This window comes from Vulpes lagopus, chromosome 1, assembly GCF_018345385.1.
Source record: "Vulpes lagopus strain Blue_001 chromosome 1, ASM1834538v1, whole genome shotgun sequence".
NCBI classification, from domain to species: domain Eukaryota; kingdom Metazoa; phylum Chordata; class Mammalia; order Carnivora; family Canidae; genus Vulpes; species Vulpes lagopus.
In genome coordinates this window covers 128,814,106-128,834,083 of record NC_054824.1, presented here as the reverse complement: position 1 = coordinate 128,834,083, position 19,978 = coordinate 128,814,106, and the positions used below count along the sequence as shown (strand labels likewise).

At 42.8% G+C, this 19,978-nt stretch overlaps 1 protein-coding gene across 2 annotated transcripts in view; it reads left to right on the top strand.

Moving 5' to 3' along the window:
• Nucleotides 1–19,560, top strand: part of GAREM1 (GRB2 associated regulator of MAPK1 subtype 1) — a 208,741-nt gene extending 189,181 nt beyond the window's left edge. The window contains exons 5-6 of one of the 2 annotated variants that reach the window (XM_041744753.1): nt 12,651–12,817; nt 14,300–19,560. In XM_041744753.1, the coding sequence (XP_041600687.1) occupies nt 12,651–12,817; nt 14,300–15,194 (1,062 nt within the window). In that variant the 3' untranslated portion in view covers nt 15,195–19,560. Of the gene's footprint in view, nt 1–12,650; nt 12,818–14,296 lie in introns of both variants that reach the window. The other variant, XM_041744745.1, reaches the window with a different exon arrangement.
• Nucleotides 19,561–19,978: the final 418 nt, after the last annotated feature.

Sequence of the window (19,978 nt, the reverse complement as noted above, 5' to 3'; positions counted from 1 at the left end):
ACAGGGCCCTCGTTGCTGCAGAATTTTCTGAGAGGGGACAACTCCTCCCCCACTCCTCCCCACCCCCACTGCGTGTTTGCTCTAGAACACAAGAACCCCCCCAAAGACTGCAGTCCTAGATTTTACCTTGCTCCTTGGAGGATCTTCCACAGACCTCAAAGCGTAAGCCCAGAGATCCCAGTACCCAGTAGGAACTGTGGAAAATTTCAGGGTTGGTATTTTTATTCATGTCAGAGGGTATTTCCCCCACCCCTACTCTGCAAAAAACAGGTAAAAAGTAGGGGACACTTCTCTTCAAAAGTAAGCAGTGTTCAGGGTGTCTCAACTCCGCTATGTATTTGATGTGACTGGAAGCTTGGAACGCTGATCTTCAATAGAACTGTGGCCGCATGACCTGTTTCTGTAGAACTTTGATCCTATTTGGCACATAGTGGGAACTCATGTTTGTTAAATGATTGATTGACTCATCCATGATAGTCATACCCAAAGTCATTATGTAACTAAGTCTAGAAATAGGAAACTAACGCCACTTGTTTTTTCTGTGGCGTAATAAAAGATGAGTAAGAACATAAATATTAAGAGGCTCTATTCTTGACCTTGGTTCTAAAAAAAAAATCTGAGAGTTAAATTTGAGTGCAGAAGCAAACCTCACAGGAGAAGAAAAGATTTTGGTCTCCAGTCTCAGATGTAATGTCTTATAAGAGAGTCTTTTCAGAGCATGTCCAGTGTTTATAGAATGTCATAATCTTTTTAAAAAAAATTTAAACCACCTGAAATCACTTAATTTACTTTAAAAAATTAGGCATTTCAAATGAAGTCATATTTTTTATTTGGCTCTGTGACTATGAAATGAGTTTTCCATTTTTAGGAAGTATGTGGGATCCAGAGAACGTCATAATTGTTAGATGTGGCTTCAGCTTGTAATTTTCAAAAGGGGATTTTAATGGGGCATAAATTCAAGCGCTCCCACAGAATTAAATAAAACTTCTTTGGAAAGTTATACTGGAGTGAGTCCTGGGAGAAAGACATGCCATGTATCTGACAAACTACCCCGCCTGGTAATCAAAGATGATGATAAGCTTTCAAGGGAGACCTCCTCTGGGAAGGTGATAGCTCCCATCAGGTCTTCAGGGATAGAGGTGCTGGAGCAATGAAATTGAGTCAAAGTAAGCATGTCATTCATAGTAAGGAAGCAGAGCTGGTAATGGGCCATCCATGACCCAGTCGTGTTAACCTCCAGGGGTACAGTGGTGCCATTGCATGTCCACCTGTCCCATTTCTTCTAATTCTTCTCTTCCTCCTTCACTTCCTACTTCAGTGTCCTAAATTCTAACACATACTTGTGCTCCGTCTCCAGCAAATTTTGGTGGTCTTTGTTTCTTTCTATAACCATGAGACAGTCTTGCCTCTTCAGCGGTAACACTTACTGTGTTTCTGTGTTGTCCACAGGTCTGGCGTCATCTGGGTTGTGCTGTTCAGCACTTCCTCTCCGTGTCTTAAAGTGAAAAACTAAGTGATAAGGCCAAATAGAAAATCCTCAGTGGCGGAGTAATCCGTGTAACCCTGTTATCCTTTGTATTTCAGGTGGCTCTTCAGAATTCTGCTCCAGTCTTTGTGCATTTTTGTAAAGATTGTTTCTTAAAGTTTTGTTTAAAAAAACACTCTGCCACTTATTTCACCACAATAGGAGAGGCTATTCCCTTCCCAATAGGAATCTCCCAGAGAAAGCAGGCATAGTTCCAAGCAGAAGAGGGAGGCAGCCACTTGTGTCCCTCAGAATTGTTGCAGGTGACCCCGAACTGGGGGAGCATGCCCAGCTCACTGAATGGTGATATTTTCACTTTTTAAAATTGTGCGAGGTGCTCTCAAATCATATTGACCAGACAGTCCTTCTCAAGCTGATTATCCTTTTGGTTCATATGTTTACTCTAAACATATCCTCTGCTTTGTAACATTATGGACCTCTATCCATAATCTTAATTTTCTGGGTACTGGTTGATCCATCAAAAATAATTCCCAGATACACTCAACAGGTGACAGTCTTAAAGAACTGTCTTTCCCACCCCATCCCCCAACCCCTCTAGAAGATGCCATTTTGGAGAGCGATAATGGAAGACTTTATATTTCATAAAATTCTATAGTAGAGTGTTTGGAGGCCCAGACTGGCCTGGTATACACAGTGAATTACAAGTCATTATCAAAACTGCAGGATCACGACTCTTCTAAAACCATTTGTGCATCAGTAGCCAACCTGGGGACTCCAGAACCCAGGGATTAATATTCTCCTTTATCTTCAGGAACAGAAAAAAAAAAAGTATATTCACTCATGCTTCATTGTTGACATTACAGCAATTCCTGAGGTTGATGAAAAGAAAATCATAAAAGGAACTAGATTGTGAGCCACTGGTTTAAACCAAGTATTACTGCCATATTGATGAAGGATTTGTTAACCATGGTGATAGAGATGCCCCATAGCCCCCGAGAAACTAGGTGCAGAGATTTGCTATAAGATGGATTGGTAGCATATTCATTGTATAAGGCTGAAAGTCCATCATAAATAAAGCTCCTGTAGTGGAACATGCTGTGTTGGTTGGTGTTTGGGAAAAATAACACTTGCAGGGTGAATTTAATGCCACATTTGAATGGACCTAGTCCACTAGATGCTTGAAAAAAAAAAATGGACTGAGCTATACAGAAGTGAGTTGGAGTATCTGAATCTGTCTCAGGCTGAACAATTGGCGAGACAGTGGGAGGAAATGCCAACTATCCCAGGAGTCTTCAATTCCCCTTCTCAGTGGAACTTAACTTGTAGCAGGGAGAGAAGTCATCTGCCTCCCTGTGTGATAGGTAATTAGAGGCATATAACATCACGTTAAGAGCCGTGGATATAAGGGGCCCCTGGGTGGTTCAGTTGGGTAAGCGTCCAACTCTTGAACTCAGCTCAGGTCTTGACTTCAAGAACATGAGTTCAAGCCCAAGTTGGGTGCCATGCTGGGCGTGGAGCCTGCTTTACCAAAAAAAAAGAAAAGGAGCCATGGATATGAATCCTCCTCACTCTACTGCATAGTAGCTTCATACCTCTGGCAAAATACTTCACGTCCCTGAGTCCATTCCTGTGGGAGCTTCTTCATTGCGTTGTTGTACTGTACAAAGTACTTGGCACTCTTCCCTGGCACTTGGTAAAAGTTCAATAAATAGTAGCCATAACAATATGGGACAGACTCCAATTTAGGGTCAGATGGAAAATGATTTTTTGGAGGCTTTTCCCTCAGTCCTTTTCTTAATGAGGGTATAAGGCCTCTTCAAAGAGTCGAGGAGACCAATGGAAACAGGCACATCTCCCTCCACAGCCCAGCACCCAGGCAGGGGCCATTTGTCCCCATCTTCCAAAAGCACGTGTGATGGTTTAATTTTGGTGGTCTGTGAGATATTACAAAAACTCTATTGGATTTAAAAATAACAAAGTATTCTTTTCATGTAACTTTTAAAATATCCATTTGATAAGCTAAGAGTTCTGTTATAGCTAGCTGGATTTGTACTCATCGAAGAGGTGCAGAAATGTTCAGTGTCCTGGACCCCAGTAATGTATAATCCTTAAATTGGGGATTTTGAGGAATGATAGAGTACCCGTGGAAAAGCACATTTGGCTCTAAGGCTTCAGACCCATGTCAAGAAACTGGAATTCCCAGACAAGCCTGTATAGAAATACTAAGGCTGAGAAGTTACCTCGGCAAATTCTGTTCCTCAGCATGGCTAGGCTAGGTCATGGTGTGACCAGGTGTCACCACCTGGAGGTGTCCACCCTACAGAATTAGGGACCTCACATGACTACCAAAGTTAGGAAAAAGCTACATAAAGATGTTTGTTTGTAAAAAACTAAGAGAAGTGGCTGTGAGAACCGCTTGGACTCGGAATTTTAATTTTATTAAAATTAAAATTGGGCTTTTGCCCTGTATCAAATGTTAACCATTAGAAAAGGAATTAAAGGACAGATTTTCTTAAATAAATCTGACATATTAATATTCAGGTTTAGGTACTAAAAAGGTTACTCGGGAAGTGACTTTATTTTTTCAAAGTAATTGCTCTACAAAAAGATTCACTCAGGATTCCACTAATTAATGAGGTCTCCTAAGGCATTTGACATTTAATTAATTTTAATTACGACTTTTGAGGAGTACTCTGAAAGCAAGCCATACCTATGTTCCAATTTGTTAATTGAAATAACTAAATTATTATTGTGTTTTGGTAATTTTGAAACTAATTGCCTCGGTTTCATGTAGGTTATTTGTTTTTAAATGAAACCTTCTAAACCAAGAAATGTTTTTCTCCAGTGTCATTTGAGAGTCTCAGTGATTAGAATGTTAATAATGATAATATTCTGTGGATAGCTGTTGTTTCAGATCTGCACTCTTGGGTACCATTTGCACAAAATCACATTAATGTGAAGGTTATATACTATTTAAATATATCTATCATGTATTATACTCCTTGCTCAGAGAAGGGCTTTATTCTCTGCCCCGATAGCATATTCCTTCTTCTGAGCCCATAGAAGCACCCTAGAATTTAAACAAGTATTCTTTTCAGAACCACTTGCCCTTCTAGCCTCCCAGTGAGTGGCCTCTGCTTTGCCTCCCTCGCCCGAGGCTTGGAGATTGGAGGTCATTTCAAACCCAGGTCTGTCTTTAGGTCCTATCGTCAGTATATAAAACTGGAAAAAACAACAACAAAAAAAAAGTATTCATCTAACAATCAGGATTTTGACTGTAAATCACATCTGCCCTTGTGTAATTAATCACATAGAGTTTCATTTATTGCTATTTTGTCATTATAAACTTTAATTTCTGTTTGGCTGAAAATATCCTGATGGGTATGTGACAGGGTTATGAACTCTTTGTATAAAAGCCTCTTTATAAATAAGATTTCTTAAGGCTGTAATGATTTTGTTATCTGGGAGAGGGAGTGTGGGAAGCAATGTAAAATACAGGGCAGAGGGCATGCAGTGAAGGCAAAGTTGCAAAGTTCAAGGAAGCGTAGTTACAAAACTCCTTTCTTTCAATTGCTTGACATTATCCTGAAGTTGGCTTTTTAGAGAAGAAAACTCACAGTACAGGTGAGTCCAATTGTAGATAAGCCCACTAACAGTAGCTATATATTTTCTGAATCATTGTCAACAATGAAAGAAAATGATTCTTACCCCGTCTAAGTATACCAAAATCTCTTTGGTGACTGCCCACAATTCCAAGCAGCTGATCTTTGAGACAGAAGATTTTTACCCGCAGGCATGTGATGATACATTTTAAACCAAAGACAAGGGAAGTGTATGGCTTTGTCAGCAGGTGTCTCCAGATCCATTGCCATCTATTTAAAAACTGAGTACACTGTGATAAAATTGATTTTTTTCCTCCCAAAAAAGATGGCTACACAAAAAATGTCACAGTAAAGTGTTCCATTTACTTTTCTTAAGCAGTCCCTTTGGTCCAGTTAGTGAAAGAATATAAAAAGTGTTATTTCTTCCATAGAAGACAAGTAGAGAGTTCCAAGAAATGAAAACTTTCCAAGAAATATCATGCCAACCCTCCCTCCCATTCCTACCCTGCGCTGTTTCATAAACACTTGGTGTGTCCTTGGTTTCTTGTATTCTTTGAATCCCTAAGAAGTGTCAGAGAAAGTTAATGTCACAGGAGAAAGAAATTAGATCATAGATAATGTATATAAAATGCTCCAGTTGTATGTAGCATTTGAATTTTGTCCTCTAAACAAGTATGTGTAACCTTGTTTTATAGCCATGCAATAATGAACTTTGTACTCGGAACAAATTCTCATGCATTACTTTTTAACATGTGGCTATTTAGGGAGAAGACCTTCTTGTCCATTTTTCACAGATTATTGGTCCTTTACACTGTGCTTAGTCCCACCCCAGCCAAACAGAGTTAGAGCTGAAGGGAGTGAGAGGGGAAAGGAGACTTAAGTGCTGTTCCTGGAGTCAGGAAAGCAAGTTATACTTTGTGGGCAGTATTCTGAAAATAAATAAAACAATCCATTCTATGATGTGTTGGATTTTGACCAAAGATTGCGGTTGGGTTTTGACTTTGTTGACCACCTTCACTTAGAAACACGAAACTTTCCAAAGTCATTCATTGTGTTGGGTGTGTGCTCCATCTTTGTGCTAGCTGTTAGACAATAATTGACCACTAATTTCTTTTCTAGCTTCACAGTGGCCAGTGATGGAGTGGCCAAGGCAGAAAGCAATAGAAAAACGTCTGTTCTCTTCTCCATCTTCTTAAATGAAAGGAATGTGCAGGTCCTGGGAGTCAGTAAGCACCCGGCCATCAGGTTGCGAATATGCGTGTACATACCTGGGCACATTTTTAAAATTTCTTCCAAGCTTAGGAGGAAAAAAACCCATGCCTTCTTCAATCCACTCTCCCTTTCTATTAACTGCCCCTTCCCTTCCCTTCTAGTCAGTATCTGTGAAAAGAGTGGTCCACCCTCCCAACCCCACCCTCACCTCTTTGTTCTACCTTTGACTCACTAGAATCTGTCTTCCAAGATTTTTTTTTCATTCTGATTTCTTTTGTTGAGATCCCCAATGACCTGCTAACTCTCACATATCTTCCCAGACCTTTCCTGGCTTCCTGACATCCTACCATCCCTACACTGCCATTCTCCTGCTGTCCTCTCCTCCCTGCACTTCTTTGACACCATTCGTGCAGGGTTCTGCTGAGTGGTAAGATATAGTCACTTGTTTTCTCCTTCTTTGTCTCCTCTCCTGCCTATTTGTTAGGGGTTCAGCCTTCTTCACTTCTCATCTGAGGTCCCAGTGCCACCATCATGCAGATTCTGTCAATAGAACATCAGACGCAAACTCAGTATTTTCAAAACTGAACTTGGTTTCTCCCAAACTCTGCTCTTCCTTCTAAGTTTCTGTCTGGTAATGGCACCAGTAATTGCCTCATGGTTGAAATCCCCAGACCCAAGCATCACTTTGATGGGGTTTTTTTCATGCCTCTGTACCTTTTGCACACTCGTAATCCCTTTTTCCTGAAGATTTTCTCAGTAAGATTTCCTATGACTTTGTTCTTCTCCTGTCACCTTGAATAAATTAATGGTTCTACTAACCTTTGCTCTTACTTCCATTATTACTGGGCCAGTTTATATCTTGATTATATTTTTTGTCTCCCTTCTTCCCAACTAATTCCATGAGCTACTCACTTTTGTATACTCAACACTAGCTCAATGAGCGTGTGATAGGCGCTCAATATATATTTGAACAATCATTAGTAAAATGGAGTCAATGTAGTGTGTAGGAAACAAAAAAGGATGGCCATGTTCTTTAGTCAGTGGAAGTAGACAGTGGCTCCAATCTCAGCTCTTAGCCCCCAGACACCTTTCACAGCTTACCTTGAACCCTGATTATTAAATTAAGTCAGTGTGTTAGATGGCAATCCCTTGAATATACCTTGTAGACTAAAGAAAAGTGACTAGAAAGTGTTCTAGAAAGAGCAGAACTCGCCATTTCCACCGTTCCATAAATTAGCTTTATATTTAGCCCTGGGATAGCAATCTGCTGCATGAACACTAAGGAGAGTTGTCTTAGTCTTGAGTAGTGGTATCTTACATTTGATAAGAATTTAATTATTGAAGCTTTTATGAAAGGGCCCCGCTGTGAAGGAGCAAAGATGAGAGAATTGTACTGGAGGTGTAACTGCTGGAAAGAAAAGCTTGCTTGCTTGCTTTTAAATAAAGCATGCAAGTGGCCGGGGCGGTGGGGGGCGGGGGGGAGCGGTGGAGGGGGATGGGCAGAGGGAGAGAGAGAGAATCTCAAGCAGGTTCCCCGTTTAGGGCAGAGCCCACCTCAGGACCCGATCCCTGACCCTGAGATCTCGACCCAAACTGAAATCAAGAGTTGGACGCTCAACCGACTAAGCCCACCCAGGCACCCCAGAAAGAATGGTCTTTAGACCAGAGAATTCATGAAGCAAGGCTCTGGGAACAGCAGAGTCAGCTCTCCCAGCTACCACCTGAGTCTACATCCTGTTTATTGACCTGGAGCTTCTCCACAAACACCCAAACTACTCATAACCAGAAATTATCAACCAGTCACAGAATCATGCCTAATCTGCGACCCACAGTAACACCTGCCCCAAAACGACACCAGCCCCTCACTTAGGACCAGTCCAACACTGGAGGTTTACGGCTGATAATTCAGGTACCTCACCCTCCCTGAGCTGCATTAAAGAGGAAGAGAAGGACTCTAGTCCGCCAGCCATGGTGTACTCTGTAATATCCTCATTCAGAATAGTAATTATGCGGGGGGGGAGGGGTTTGACATTTCCCAACTTAGAAATACCGTCCTTGTCATTTTCACACTCCAGCTATGTCAGGGTGGTGGTGGTAGAGTTGATGGTGGTTATATGTGCCACGTCTGCTGGTGCATTTTTCTCTAGATTGACACTAATATGAGGACACAAAAAAACTAATATGCAGCCCAAATGGCTTATCCATAACAATTTCCACATAAACATATACAAGGCATTCTTACAGTATGTATTTTAAAATAAAAGTGCCTTTCTGTTGTATTTTTCTGTAATATCTCCTAACCTCTACCTAGCATTCTGTGGGACATACTTGCACCAAAGGTGATAAATCCCCAAATTCTGGCATCCACAGGGCACCAATAACAATGATGGCAGTCCCTACCATTTTCCCCTTCAGGCTAATTGACTATACATGGAAAGTAAGTAAATATGAACCGTGTGAGCTGAGTTCAGAGCAGTGACATGCACTGGTGGCCACGTGCAGTGGTCCCAGGGCGAGCATGTAATGTTTGGGACTGGGCCTTAGGAAGTGGCATTTAGGAAGAGACAGTAAGAACCAGAGCAGGGAGGAGCAGACAAGGACAGGTGGGTTTGGGTGACACTGAATCTGCTTCTTGGGATGGGCCTGTGTGTTCACAGACAGGACTGGTGGGAGAAATAACTAGAAAGATGGACTAAGATGGGATAATTTCTTGCGGCTACTAGAAATAGCTGCAAAGACTGTAGAAGGCTTCAGCGGGAAGCAGGAGAGGCTGGACTTTATCCAGCAATCAGAGGGCGCCACTGGAGATGGGAAGTAACATGATGAAAGCCACATGCTGAGACTTTTAGAAGGAATCTGTTGTAAATGTAGTACTTACAAGTGAAATGGAATATAAGGGAGACTGGAAATAGAGTGACTGGCCATCAAGTCTTGGAAATTGCCTTATATTGTCAGATAAAATTCATTTCAAATATAACTACACTCCTCTTGGATATACATGTCCCATGTTGAATCCAATCAAAAAGCAAAGAAAAGTCGAACAATTACTATTATAAGGGTGTAGGAGGTAGAAAGTAAGATGGCACAATAAGCTCTCCCTGTCACTTCTAGATCCCAAAGTGTATATATTTCACCAAAGCATATAGTTTTTCCCATAAACTGCATGTGAGTTCTTTGGAGAATCTGCAGCAACGAGTTGAGGGGCGCCCGGCTGGCTCAGTCAAATAGAGCATGCACCTCTTGATCTCAGGGTTGTGAGTTCAAGCCCCACGTTGGGTGTAGTGATTACTTTTTTAAAAATAAAATATTTTTTAAAAGAAAGAAAGTAAAGGACGTAACAAGTTGAAAGTAACATGTTGAGAACAGGTAGTCTGCTGTGCTCGGCTCCAAGCAGCCCTAACACACCTGCTTGGGGGAGCACAAGCCATTCCTTTTATGCCTCCACAAAATTACACCTGAATTCTTCTCGTGGACCAGGTCCTTTAAAAGCCATTTTTTGGTTTTTGTTTTCAACTACCTTTTCTCCAAAATGGATTTCAAATCAGCCTCGTTCTTTCCCACTGAACTCACAATGACACCCGAACAGCCCTCTAACCACAATGAAAGAGAACCTTCCTCTGGCCTTCTATTAGCATCTCTTCACGGAGTACACCCCATCTCCTAGGAACAAGAACCACACACACACACACACACATAACACAAGCTCACGCTCACGCATTTGCACATTTACTCCTTTCATGAGTCGTGTGGCCACCCCAAACACTTTCTGTGTGTATCTCACACACAGTTTGGAGTTTAGCTATAAATGTTCTAGTTAGCCTCAGCTCACCTCCTGGGGCCCTGTACCCTACAATACTTCTTTTTGCTACTTCCTCTGCACTCCTCCTCTCATGTGGGAAACCTGTTGGAGAGCTGTTTAGGACTGCCCAGTTATGGAATTAGGTGCCAGAACCAGCTCTAACTGATCTTGAGTGCCTGGGGTTAGTTATAAGAACAAGAAGGTACTTCCCATAGGTCAAATTGAAGTACAGGTGGCTGCTTTTCTGCGTTCTAAGGCCTAATGTCAGTCAGTTCTTTTAAATTAGGATGTGTATTGTCATTGACGTCTCCGCATATCATAATTGACATCTAGGTAAGTGAGCCCTAATGAGACGTCACAGTTAATGACTACTTCCAGAACTTAGGGATTTCTAAATCAAATTCAGCATTAACCATGTTTTCCCTGTCCTCTTCTCTAACCCAGTATTGAAAAGGGACTGTTCATTTTAAAAATTAAAAAGTTATACAACAGGCTCCTTACCTTATGTTTCCCATGGTTCCTGTTACCATAAACAGAATCAGGCCCGTGCATAATAAAGTGGCCCCCATCCATCCTAGATTCTATAGATATTCCCTCAGGAAGAAAAGAAACATAGTTGGCTACTGTACAGATCACTAACAAAAGGGAAGCTGACTCACTATTTTGGTTACTTATTTTGTAACCAGTATATACTCCAGAAAGCCAGCCAGTGGGGGGTGACCAGGCCAGAGCTTTTCCGGGTCCTAACTGGTTACCAGCTCCTTAAGAAAAGAAGACACCCCCCCCCCCCCGCCCCGCAGTGGTGCAGGAGTCCCTGTGGCCCAGCTGAATGATCCTCCTCTCTCTCTCTCTCTCTTCCTTATCCAAACCCATGTCCTCCAGATTTTCTTTCTTTTTTTTTAAATTAATTTTTTAATTTTATTTATTTATCCATGAGAGACACAGAGAGAGGCAGAGACAGAGGCAGAGGGAGAAGCAGGCTCCCTCCAGGGAGCCCGATGTGGGACTCTATCCCAGGACCCCAGGATCATGCCCTGGGCTGAAGGCAGACCCTGAACCACTGAGCCACCCAGGCGTCCCCCAGATTTTCTTGCTGTAGTCATCCACTACTTCCTTTTTAAAAGCTCAAAAGGAGAAAGCTTACAGCTATTGGAGAAGAAAATCTGCTGCTCAGAATACTTTGGTTTAGCCTTAAGAGCTTTTCCAAATGAAACACTATCGCCTGTGGATCCCAGTAACCGGTCTGTGGGTCTGTGGATCCTCTGGGTGGGAGCAGTGATCCTTGGTGCTAAGAAGAAATGCAACAGATGAGACTTTTTAAATTGCTTCCATCATCTCACTTAGAGTTGAGGTTTGCATGGTCATGTGACTTTTCCTAACATCTGTTTTTTTCTGGCAAATATCTTGGATCTGAGAAGCCAGTTAGAGGCCCAGTGTGCCATGTAGGTGGTAGACGATGCAATGTCACGTGAACCTATTTTATTGGCTCTTAGGCAAACCCAATACCAAAGCTAATGGAAGCTGGCTGTTTCATTGTCTTCATTACCCCAGAGCTGCTGGGTCAGAAGGAAGTTGAAGGCAAAGGTGAGAAAAGTGTTGGGAACATGGCCTAAAAGCAGGCAAGGACCTTTTTGATGACATCCAAATTGGCTATTTTTACCTGTGTGGCTTAGAGTAGACTAGCAGAACCAGGTATAAACTGCCCCCTGCTGCCTGACATGGAGAAGTACATTTTGAAATGTCCACTTCATTAAAAAGAATCCTATTCTTGAATGCCTCTGTGAATGGAAGACAAACAGGGGATGGGTACCAGCCCACAGACTCATGCAAGCCATGGACATCACAGGTCCCCTGATCCTCTCCAAGGTGAAGCTGAAGGAAGTTAGACTCTGCTCTCATGAAAAGTACTGCGTTTGGGGCCTGCAGCCTCGCTCCGCAGAGTGTGGCCTGTAGTCCAGCAGCATCGGTGGCACCTGCGAGCTTGTTAGAAATGCAGGTTCTGCGCCCCCCACCCTAGTTCTACCGAGTCAGACTTGCACGTCGACAGGATACACACTTCTGAGTGAGATTCCCTGCGCATAACTCCAGAAGGTGCTTCAAGCCTGGAGGAGAGCCTCCAGTCCCTGAGGTTTGAATCAAACCGAGTTCAGTTTGAACAGGGAATAAACAATCAGCAGAAGAGTCAGATGCTCTGGATCCTCTGTTTAGACTGCGAGTGCCTTACGCCCTTATTCTCTTAATCCTTCCCGTTCTAGGCAGCTCGCACCTCGCTAGCCCTCTAACTTGCTGTAGCTCATGTTACTGGCGGTCGGTTGGCGGCAGCGGGCATCTGCCAAGTGGTCTCCCTGAAAATCTGTCTGTCCTGGCGAGTAGTCGAGCCTGCTGTCCGGCAGCATCTGTCTGTCTGTCCTCCTGGTTCGCTGCCGTCTTCTCCCTTGCTCCCTCCGCCCCTGTGGTGGCTGTTTAGGGGGAGCCTCCTGACCCTGCAGATCCCCCCTCCCGGCGGCATTGTCAGTGTGTTGCTAACCCAGAGTGTTCTTTTCCGCGCCAGGTCAGGGAAGAGTGCCGGCTCCTGAACGCCCCTCCTGTTCCACCCCGAAGCGCAAAGCCTTTGTCCACAAGCCCCTCGGTCCCTCCTCGCACAGCCAAGCCAGCGCGGCCGCAGACTCGCTCTCCCAGCCCCACCTTGTCCTACTATTCTTCAGGGCTGCACGACATGTAAGTCTTAACGCCAGGGCCCCCTCGGCCCGGTCACCTCGGCTGCCAGCTCACCCCTTGCCAACGGGTTCAGGGTAGCCGTCGCCTAGGCAGGAGGCAGGAGAGGAGATGTGCCCTAGAAGCAAAAGAACGTCCCTGAAAAAGCAGGAAGGGGCCCCTGTTGGTCTCAAGTTCGGGGGGAAGAGCCAGGACCCTAGGAAGACCAGCAACCACAGCCTGTGGGAGAGGCTCCCGGATCAGCGAGAAAGGCCCACTGGACTCTCGTAGGAGCGAGCCACGGAGGGCCACCAGTTCTTGCAAACCCGCATCTAGTTCTTTCCACCCCGACCTCAGCAGACAGATACCACCTTCAGCCAGGGCCTAGGGTTGGAAAGGTCCTGTTGGCTCTGCTCCACCCCGTAGGGAATCCCTTCTTGACCACGGCGGTCTGGTAGCCATTCGCTTCTGTCTGGATCCTTCCAGTGCTGTGAGCTCCATCTTTCACAGTGCAGCTCATTCTATCATTGGCAAACGCCACTGATTTTTTTTTTTTTTTGGTTGTTTTTTGTTTTTTGGTATATCTGTCTCCATGTAACTTTCCACTGTTTCTTACATCTAGAGAAATAAAAAATAGATCCTCCCTGCTTCTCTTTGTCAGCCTGTGAAAAATTTGAAGTCAGCTAAGATGTGAGTCTTCTCTTCTCCAAAGAGACTGCCTCAGCTGTGCCAGCTGTTTCTCCTGGCATCGCTGCCTGATCCCTCATCAGCCTGGTCTCCCACCTCTGAGCACACTCTGGCTTCACCGTCACTCTTAACATAGTCCCCTCCCTGCCCCAGCCTCCGGCTGACTGCACTGCTCTGCCTATGGTCTTCACCATTTAAAATAGCTCTCTTTTACGCATATCTTGTGTTCTCTGGATATTTAAATCCTCATGTTAGTTTTACTCAGTTGTATAGAAACCAAGGCAAGCATCCTGTCTGAAGCATTTCTTATCACCTCAGATTTTGGATGGAACAAGTCATAGGTGGTGGTACTGTGGTCTTGTCACATAGCATAAGGATGACAGGCATGAGGCACCACCCCTTGGCAGCTCTTGAGCCACCCTTTCCCACTGCCGCTACTTATCATTCACACTACCTGGGGGTAAGGACCCTAGACATGGCTTAAGAATTTTTCTCATTGTAAAGATCCAGGCACCCACTGACAGTGATTTTCTTATCCATTAAAAAAAAAAATTATATATTTGCCACCTCTCCCAGAATATTTTAAATCGTTATAATTCATATCTGTCATTACCAATGTATTTTAGTAACTTAAAGATTTTTTTTAAAAAAACCCAGTGGAGTTAACAGGTATTTTATGGAATTCACGATAAGAAATACTGCATTTTTCTTCCTAACCATCTTTTCCTACTCAGAAGTGGCATCTGTGGAATAAAGAAAGGCTTGATATTTGGCTTTCACTTTTTACTCACCTCCCTCTCTGTGTTTGCTTTTAAGCAGCGTTCCTAAAAGTGACACTAGTCCTTCTGAAAGTGCTCCTGTGTCCTGCTATCCGTGTAACCGAGGGAAAACGGATGCTGTGGACCTGAAGTCCCCGATGGGAAGTCCTTCGGCTGAAACTCTCTCGTCCAGGCTCTCGTGGCCCAACCATTATTCGGGAGCGTCGGAGAGCCAGACCAGGAGCGACTTCCTGCTAGGTCCAAGCAGGAGTTACAGTTACCCCAGACAGAAGACGCCAGGCACACCAAAGAGAAACTGTCCAGTCCCCTTTGATTTGGACGGCCACGAGCTCTCGGCCAGTCCCCCCGGCTCCGCCACTTCGGAATTCAGTGGCAGCGTCTCCGCCTGTCCCAAGTCAGCCAGCTACTCTGTGGAGAGCACAGATGAGAAAACTCTGGCAGCTGACACAACGAAGCAGAGTATTTCGTGCCCTGCCTTACCCCCCAGGGCTCCAAAACCAGTGGAAGAGAAAGCCGCCTCGGACACTTCTCCTTTGCCTCTGAAAATTGATGGTGCTGAGGAAGACCCCAAGTCTGGGTCACCAGACCTCTCTGAGGACCAGTACTTTGTTAAAAAGGGCATGCAGGACATCTTCTCTGTCCCCTACCCTTTCTCATCTCCGCTCCACCTCCAGCTGGCCCCCAGGTCCTGTGGCGATGGCTCCCCGTGGCAGCCGCCCGCTGACCTGTCGGGACTCTCCATAGAAGAAGTGTCCAAGTCGTTACGGTTTATTGGTTTGTCTGAAGATGTCATATCATTCTTCGTTACTGAAAAGATTGATGGGAATTTGCTCGTTCAGCTGACCGAAGAAATCCTCTCGGAGGATTTCAAATTGAGCAAACTGCAGGTGAAGAAAATCATGCAATTCATTAATGGCTGGAGGCCCAAGATATAGCCAAATAACCCCAGCTAGCAGTGAACAAAACTGACAGATTGGTGTGCTAGGAAGGGTGGGCTGGGACACAATTCCATGTTTTTTGCACTAAAAACCTTCTCTGTAAATAGGGATAAGAGAAACTCTTACTATGCAGATAACGTTTTTGAATGGTGAACAGGCTATTTTGTACATCAATAAAAATGCTGTACAGAACACTTAGAGGTGTGCCTTGTACATCACTCAACACTCAACAGCTGCTAAAAGACAAAAGGCATGTTCAGAGAAATAATTCTTACCCAAGTAGGTTTATGTGAGAAGGTATGATATTTATTACAAAATAGCCAAAGCTGAAAACCCTAAGAATCAAAACAAAACAAAACAAAACAAAAAACAAACAAAAAAAAAACTTTTGAACAACAGTTCTCTCCTTTGGGGGAATCAACTTTAGACAATTAACTATTCTGTGCTCTGTCGTTTGGATTGCTCAGTGCTAATTGTTTTATTCTTGTGCCTGAAAATGTTAGTGATATGAAATGACACTTTACTGTTTGTTATGTGCTTGGTGGGGATCTTTTCATCAAAAGGCATTTTCCATGAGTCACATGTTGATAGAGGGTATACAAAATAATACAAATCATGACCACAATAATTTGTCTGTAACTGCTGCCAGTTTTATTGAGCAGTGGAAAGAAAAAAAAAAAAGCCCAGAACATCTACATATATGTGTGTATATATGTACACAATACAAACATAGGTTTTAAATATAATTATTAGTCTGATGTTTTAGATAACATCTGTTCACTTTGAAAGATCCATTGAGGTTTGGGGCCGTTAACTAAGTTGACTCTCTTAGGAAGAGTGAACAGAATGATTCCAAAGATTCTCAGAACCCTTTCCCTCAAAACTCGGTCTTTACTTGGCCTCATCACTGAAAGCTTGGAAGAAATCAGTAGAGTCTATATTGAAGAATTAAATTTGATTGTAAGCCATGGGCGGTGGTTTGCATATAATACTCGCATGCCGATGTCTGGGGAAAATGATAGTTTCTTGTCAAAGGAGAATTCATCTCTGATTTAAGGGTCTTATTTTCCCGGTGTCTAACAGTGACAGGTCTGAAGGGTTTAGGTATTCTCCACATGCTTGTGCTTCAAGAGAGCTCAGAAATCAGGCTTACAAGCTTCATCTTTTGAGTAATTTTTAAAAGTATCAGTAAATACACTTGGTTAGTTCATAGCCTCTTCTTTCCTCTCTTCCAAAGAAAATACATCATTACCGTACTTTTATTCCAAGAATTCCAGGATGTTATTCTGACCATTTTTGCCAAATGTGATTAAATATTCCAAAATATAATGGCCTCATCATAATTTTTGACTTTTTGAACGAATGCAAATCCTAGAAAAGTTCTAGCATAGTTCTAGAAAAATTCTGAGCAAGTCGTCAGCATAGCCCTACCTCCGCCCGGTCTGATTCTGGATGTGCAGACATCTGTGATAGGTCAGCCAACCAGGTGCCAAGATGACTTGCAGGATTGGCTTCTATCTTATTATCCACTCTTCCCGCTGACCTGAATAAATAACTACAAAGACAAGACCCACGATAATGCAGCATGCGATATGCAATATGACTTTATTTCTTGGCATTATAGATCTTCTTAATCCATCTCATGGTTTAGAATTGAGGTGAATTGACACCTCTTCTCATTTTCCATCTTAAATCTTCCTTTTTTTAAAAAAAAAAAAAAAAGCATTTTTTTTTTCCCTTCACACATCTTTCCAAATATTCTAGGTAAAATGTATCCCGTAAGGACAATATCCTATCAAATTTGTCAAACTGGAGCACCCCTTCAGAAATAACTGAAAAATCTATGTAGAACTTTCCAGTTGCACTCACATGACATGAGACACCCCCCTTCAGTGACTTTCATGTTTAGAAAACATCTTTCTGTGTGAGCAACCACTTCCGTAGCAACATTAACCTCTCAGCACTTTCTTTTAAAGTAAAAACAGACAGGAGGCAGTTGAGAAGCTGTACGTTTTCCTTTAGCAAATCCTTGCTGAGTCTGCTTTTAGGTACCTGACCCTTGGTCACAAGTCTCAAATTCAGGCAGGAGGCATGGAGTGGGTTTGGGTTTACTATGAAGGTTGCCCCACATAAACAGCTGATTCCTTGTATGTTTCTCTTTTCTTTTTGTTTTTTCTTTTGCAAAATCTTGACACAAATAGTTTCTGATTTTTGTCCTGGCGTGTTTATATCCAGTTTGTATTGGTGGCAATGTAGAGACTTCCTGGGGGCAGGCACTATATATGGCCTTTGGGTCATGTATTCAAATTTGTTGAGCATCTTTCATTGCCAGGCACTATGCTGGTATGACTCAACAATGCTGGGGGAAAAAAATCCTCTTGGAGCTCATAATGTTTATATTTAAAATCACAGTTGCTGAGACTGCATATGTGTGAGTAAGAGAGACATGAAATCTTCTGGGCAGTTGGATGTATGGAGAGTTAAGTGTGTTGGGTCTTTAAAGAATACAGATGGAGGAAATGGCAGCCTCTATTAAAAGGAGTAAAAAAAAATAAACACCACGTGACCATTAAAACTTGGAATATGTTGGAGGCAGAAAGGATCCCACTAGCTAAGTGTTCTCTTTTACTGATTGGGAATGTTTTTAACTGTGATAAGTATCTTCTGGCATCTCTAACAGCACCGATAAGTGTAGTTGCCGTTGCTGAGCTGAACACTTGTCTGTAGAGGACCTTGGCACCCTCACTAGACAAAGCAGGCGTCGCCAGAGGGAATCGTGGCAAGAAACACGGTGCGGGGGGAGGGAGGAACCGGCCTTCTCCTTCCCAGAGCTGCAGTGTCGCGGTGGGAAACGACCTGTAGAGATCCCCAGAAGCAGAACCTGTTCTAGCCAAGCAGGCCAAGACCGAGCACGTCTTCTGGCAGGTGCCCTGCAGTGACCATTGGCTTGGGGGAAAGTGTCTGTCTAAACAGGACCCTTCTTGGGGTTTAAATTCATGGCCCCATCGGAAAAGAAAATCAGCAATAAGCCAAATCAAGCAGCTAAAGTGTAAACTACGGACCTGACTCACGCTGGAAGGGAGAGCTCACACACTCCCAGACGGATTCTTTCTCGGAATCTTGTAAGTGCCGGCACGTTCTCCTTGAAGTGGAGCTGCTCAACTTTATGAACTGTGAAATTTACATTTATACTCTTTCAACCCACATATACCATTCAAGTTTATGAAGTTGCAGCAAGCTGCCCATTCAACTAAATTGCTGTGTTTATTCTTGTCTCTTGTAGAAATAAAACAATCTTACGGGAAACTGTTATGACAATCCATTCCAAGTGTTTTCAGACACATGCATAAACACCCTCTGCTCACATTCCAGAACCACCTGCACATCATCCATACAGCTCCTTGGGAAGTTCAGGGGGTGGGTGTGGATGGATAGAGGGTCCTTCATTTTCCAAACAGTTTGTGTAACAAGTCACTACTCACCATGCCTAGAGGGTATAAAATCAACATTTTGAATGACAAACTGGAAAACAAAATAGTTCTCCAAAGCACCTTGTGAACCATTCAAAGGAAATTTCAGCATCAGTCCCCCAGAAAAGTTAAATCTGCTGTTGGACACACGGGACTTACAGAAGCTATGACTGTTCTGTCAATTACCACTCTTTTCCTAGTAATATAAAGGCAATGGGCTGCTAGGGCAAGAAAAGTAAAATGCCCAGAGTGCAAATGATGGAAAGTAGGATTTTTGTGCTGTGGGGTTGTAATATTGTGGAATTCTCATGGCCACTTCTTGTCAAGTCACATTGCAGTTTAGTCTTTAAAACTTGGTGTTTTAAAAAATTTATCTCATTGTGAAAACCAGAAACAAGGGGTAAACATGATTTTACTTATAACTGTGTACAAATACCTTCTGTAATTTTGCTGCTCTAATTTTTAGGCTATGAATTTTGTAATGAGCTTATCAGATTACAAATTTCTTTTGTTTACAATCTCATGTAGTAGGGCTCAGATAATTTCTTAGCTATCAACCTCTTCTCCTATTTTCATATTAAGTTCCGTTTTAAAACATTGTTTAAGCTCAGCCTAAAAATCGAACTCAATTAAAAATCGGGGGAGCTTTCCTTGATTTAAATGGAAATGGTATATTCTTTTCAAAGAATTTTGTAACCATCTTTATAGTTTCTTTGCTTAGAAAACTGGGGGTGTTTGTTAACTGCCAGTTAACAGTTGCATTACTTTCCAGAGCATTACCTAATGGGCCCAATGTGTACCTCAAGATAAACATGGTATGTTATGTCTAAAAAAATTCATTGTTGATTTAAATGGTTCCGAAATGTCTATAAATAAAGAAAATTTAAAAGTTACTCCTCTTGCAGTTCCTCAGTGAGTCGACCTAGTACATAATTTTCTAGAACTCTCTTCCCCATCTTCATGAAGGAGATGAGAACACATCTGAAGGGATTCTTAATGCCACAAGCCCATTCCGTACTAAGAGATTGAAGGCAATGGCTGTTGTACAGAGGAGAAGCTGAAAACCAGGTCACCTGATGGCATTTAAAGAAAATGCAGTACCTGTGTGGACAGGAGTTAAAACAAAAGACAAATACAGATGAACTGGTGAGCTTTTAAAAAAAAAAAAAGCCATATTTGTGTGGGGAAAAGAAATAATATGCATTCCTATCTTTTTAGCTTATACTCGGCTGAATTTATATAATTACAACCAGCATGAGCAGTGAGAGAAATGGCTGGGGGTACTAGAGAAAGTCCTGAGTATTCAGCTTG